Genomic DNA, 5,028 nt, shown 5'->3' on the forward strand with positions numbered 1-5,028 from the left:
TAGCCAGCCAGTTTGTGAGATTGGATATTTCAGAGCCCAGTCGGGTCCTCGCTTGTGTGGTTTCTCGCTCTTCCTTGTTTGATTGTATCCGGGAGCGTCAATATGATGACCTTCATTTGCTTATCCTCAAGGACAAGGTTTTGCATGGCGATGCCAGAGATGTGACCATTGGTGATGACGGGGTATTGAGGATGCAGGGTCGGGTATGTGTACCCAATGTTGATGGGCTTCGGGAGTTGATTTTGGAGGAGGCCCACAGTTTGCTGTATTCCATCCTCCAGGTGCCGCGAAGATGTACTACGATTTGAGGCAACAGTATAGGTGGAGGAGGATGAAGAAAGATATAGTTGGGTTTGTAGCTCGGTGCCTCAATTGTCAGCAGGTGAAGTACGAGCACCAAAGATCGGGTGGCTTGCTTCAGCAGATTGAGATTCTGGAGTGGAAGTGGGAGCGGATCATCATGGACTTTGTAGTTGGACTTACATGGACTTTGAGGAAGTTCGATGCCATTTGGGTAATTGTGGATTGGCTGACAAGTCCGCGCACTTCATTCCTGTGTGTACTACCTATTCTTCAGAGCGGTTGGCTGAGATTTATATCCGGGAGATTGTTCATCTGCACGGTATTCCGGTTTCCATCATTTTAGATAGAGGTACTTAGTTCACATCACGGTTCTGGAGGGCCGTACAACATGAGTTGGGTACTCGGGTGGAGTTGAGCACAACATTTCACCCCTAGACGGACGGACAGTCCGAGCGCAATATTCAGATTCTTGAGAATATGCTCCGTGCGTGTGTGAAGGAGTTTGGAGGTTCTTGGGATCAGTTCTTATCGCTTGCGGAGTTTGCCTACAACAACAGTTACCAGTTCAGCATTCAGATGGCACCGTATGAGGCTCTGTATGGTAAGCGGTTTAGATCCTCGGTGGGTTGGTTCGAGCTAGGCGAGGCTAGATTATTGGGTGCAGACTTGGTTCAGGACGCTTTGGAGAAGGTTAAGGCGATTTAGGATAGACTTCGCACAGCCAAGTCCACACAGAAGAGTTATGCGGACCGGAAGGTTAGCGTGTTTCATTTGTGGTTGGAGAGCAGGTCTTGCTTCGGGTTTCGTTTATGAAGGGCATTATGAGACTTGGGAAGAAGGGCAAATTGAGCCCTAGGTTTATTGGTCCCTTTGAGGTATTGTGACGTGTTGGGAAGGTTGCTTATGAGCTTGGCTTACCTCCCAGCTTGGCAGGAGTTCATCCGGTATTTCATGTTTCGATGCTCCGGAGGTATCACAGTGACCCGTCGCACGTGTTGGATTTTAGTTCAGTCCAGCTGGACAAGGATCTATCTTATGTTGAGGAGCCAGTGGCTATATTGGACAGGCAGGTTCGAAAGCTGAGGTCAAAGAACATTGCATCAGTAAAGGTTCAGTGGCGGGATCAGCCGGTCGAGGAGGAGACTTGGGAGACCGAGCAGGATATGCACAGCCGTTACCCTCATCATTTCACCACTTCAGGTATGTCGCTATGCTAGTTCGAGGACGAACGAATGTTTTAAGAGGGGGATGATGTAGCGACCCGGCCGGTCGTTTTGAGAATTAATGCCCCAATCCCCTATTAACTGCCTCCCCCGTGTTTATTTCTGCTATTGTGATTTGCCGGATGATTCGTTTTGAGTTTCGTAATGTTTTGGGACAGTTAGTCCCTAAATGAGAGCTTAAGCTTTAGAATTTGGACCGTAGTAGGAGCAGTGTGAAAACGGCTCCGGAATGGAATTTCGTCAATTCCGCTAGCTTCGTTGGGTGATTTTGGGCTTAAGGGCGTGTCCGGATTGTATTTTGGAGGTCCGTAGCTTATTTAGGCGTGAAATGCCGAAAGTTAAATTTTTGAAGTTTCCGGACCGATAGTGAAATTTTGATATCGGGGTCGGAATCCGATTCCAGAAGTTGGGATAGGTCCGTAGTGTTGAATGTGACTTGTGTGCAAAATTTGGGTTCAATCGGACATGGTTTGGTTGGTTTTGGCATCGGTTGTAGAAATTTGGAAATTCAAGTTCATTAGGTTTGGATTGGAGAGTGACTCGGGGTTTTAGCGTTGTTTGATGTAATTTGAGGGCTCGACTAAGTTCACATGATATTTTAGGATTGGTTGGTATGTTTGGTTGAGGTCCCGGGGGCCTCGGGTGAGTTTCGGATGCTTAACAGAATTGAAGTTGGACTTAGGCAAATTTCTGATGTGCTGAACTTGTTGGTTTCGCACCTGCGTATGTTGGACCGCAGGTGCGGCGCCGCAGAAGTGGTTTGGAAACCGCAGAAATGGTCTGAGGCATGAGGACGGATGGTCGCAGATGCGGCCCAAGGACCGCAGAAGCGGTACCGCATCTGCGAGGAAGGGAGCGCAGGTGCGATGCCTGGGGGTTTAATGAATTTCTGTAGGTGCGGAGTCCGAGCCGCAGAAGCGGGACCGCAGGTGCGGTGGACCCCTCGCAGAAGCGGAAATCGCTGGTCAGAAAAGAGTGAAATCGAGGGTTTGAGTTCATAACTTCAGAAATTGATTTAGAGCTCGGTAGAAGGCGATTTCTTGAGAGATTCTGAAGGAGAATTATTGGGTACGAATTCTGACTCTAATTTGTTTCCAATACATTAATCTATTGTTGTTTTACACATCTAATCTAAGAATTTGAGTGGAAGAATGGGGGATTTGGTGGAAAAGTTCCCCAACTGAGTTTTTGGATTTTGATCGGGTTTTAGTTTTCAGAATTGAGTAATTTTTGGACGAGCGATCTCGTGAGTGAATGGGTGTTCTAAATTGGTAAATTTTACACGATTCCGAGACATGGGCCCGGGGAGGATTTTTGGGCATCTTTCTAATTTCTCGTCGTAGCTTTAAATTCATTGGTTAAATTAGTTGCTTGTAGTTTTATTTACGTTATGTAATTGATTTGAATAGATTTGGGCCACTCGGAGTTGGATACTCGTGGCAAGAGCGCGATATCGGATTGAATTTGAGTTGATTCGAGGTAAGTGGCTTGCCTAACCTTGTGTGGGGGAACTCCCCTTAGGATTTTGGTACTGTTGCTATATGAATGTCGTGTACGTGGGGTGACGATTGCGTACACGTGCTAATTGTTGAAAACCCCCGTTTTCATTGAGTAAATATCTGTGTTTTTCTTTAAATTGAGTAATACTAGTATTTGAAGCCTCCTGTTTAACTTAGGAAAGCATGCTTCCGTGACTTAATTGTCTTAACTGCTTTAACTGCTTACTTGAATTTTGTGTGGCATGTTTAGGGTAGAATTACCTATTTTCTTGATACGAACTTGTATAGAACTGTAAATTTCCTTGTTGAGACTATTGTGTATTTACTTTGGGATGACGGAACGGAATTCCGAGAGATCCCCTTGCATGTTTACTTTGGGACTAAGGGACGGTATCCCAGGAGATCCCCCTGTACTGGATATTTATTTTGGGACTACGGATCGGTATTCCGGGAGATCCCCCTGTACATTCACGATTTGGACTGCGGGACGGTATCCCGGGAGATCCTCTGCACATTTATGTTTGGGACTATGGGATGTTATCCTGGGAGATCCCCTGTTGATCTCTCTGTGTACTGAGTTATTTCTTTCTGTGATTTCATCTTTATTAACTGTTAATATTCCCATTATACTGTCACATTTCATACTGTTTACCATTATATATATATATATATATATATATATATATATATATATATATATATATATAAAAAACCAGTAGGGCCCTGACCTGATCTCGTCACTACTCGACCGAGATTAGGCTTGGCACTTACTGGTACCGCCGTGGTGTACTCATGCCCTTTCCTGCACATGTTTTTTCGTGTGCAGATCTAGGTTTTTCTGCTCAGCCATACTATCCGTGAGGCGAGGCGAGGCGATCCAGAGACTTCGAGGTATATCTGCCGCGTCCGCAGACCTAGAAGTCCCTCTCTATTCTCCCTTTAGTTATAGACTTCTTGTATTTTGTTACGTTTAGACTTCTGGAGTTATAACACTATGTATTTTCTTTGGCTTGTGATTCATGAGATTCCGGGTTTTGTGAGTGTTATTATTGGCCGAGAGTGTGATTATTGTGTATGCCAAGCGGCTTTTTAAGCACTTTATTTATATTTACCTGTTAGTTGGCTAGTTTTGTACTTCTAAATTTTTTCCTCTAATTGTTAGGCTTACCTAGTCGTAGAGACCAGGTGCCGTCACGACAGTTCATGGAGGGAGAACTTAGGTCGTGACATCTACTTGTACCAGTACCCTTCAATGGAACTGGTTATGTATCCTGGAAGAAAAATGTTCTTATTGTACTATCTGCAAAGAACAAGGCTGGGATGATCAATGGAAGAATCTCCCAGCCATCACCTGATTCCCCTCTCTATGACCACTGGGTGAGATACAACAACATGGTGTTTGCATGGTTAAGCAATTCTTTGTCTAAAGATATTGCTGATAGTGTCCTACATTGTGACACTGCAAGAGAGATTTGGAGAGATATAGAGGAAAGGTATGGGCAGTCTAATGCCAGTAGGTACTATCAAATTCAAAGAGAGGTTGCTGGTGTCTCTCAAGGATCTTTTGATATTCCTAGTTACTACACCAAACTTAGGAAGCTGTGGGATGAGTTGAAAACTGCCTCTTTTGGTCCATCTTGCACATGGGGCTAAGCCACAATGCAGTGAAGGGCAGTAACTGATCCACTTCCTAACTGCGCTCAATGACACTTACTCCAATATCAGAAGCAATATTTTAATGATGACTCTTATGCCAACTCTAGGAAAGGCTTATTTTATGCTCCTTAATGATGAAAATCAAAGAGAACTTCAATCATCAGGGGTCAACTTCCTCTCAGAGTCTGCCTCTTTTTCTGTCAAGACCTCTCCTACTCCACCCATTGTTCTTCCTCAGTACAACAACACTAAAAAAATCTACACTCAGACGGTCAATTTTGATAACAAGAGGGTGACTAGTGTTTGCAAATATTCTAAGAAGCCTGGACATTCAGTTGACAAGTGCT

The 5,028-nt window shown here is 44.6% G+C and overlaps 1 protein-coding gene across 1 annotated transcript; it reads left to right on the plus strand.

Moving 5' to 3' along the window:
- On the plus strand, nt 4,346–4,678 carry LOC109230192. The gene has a single exon (XM_019395716.1). The coding sequence runs from the start codon at nt 4,346–4,348 to the stop codon at nt 4,676–4,678; it is 333 nt and encodes a 110-aa protein (XP_019251261.1).

The sequence above is a fragment of the Nicotiana attenuata genome, chromosome 7 (genome assembly GCF_001879085.1).
Source record: "Nicotiana attenuata strain UT chromosome 7, NIATTr2, whole genome shotgun sequence".
Classification (NCBI taxonomy): domain Eukaryota; kingdom Viridiplantae; phylum Streptophyta; class Magnoliopsida; order Solanales; family Solanaceae; genus Nicotiana; species Nicotiana attenuata.

Bases quoted from the DNA above. Each gene is read 5' to 3' on its own strand.
- LOC109230192 (XM_019395716.1), top strand. From the start codon at position 4,346: ATGATCAATGGAAGAATCTCCCAGCCATCACCTGATTCCCCTCTCTAT.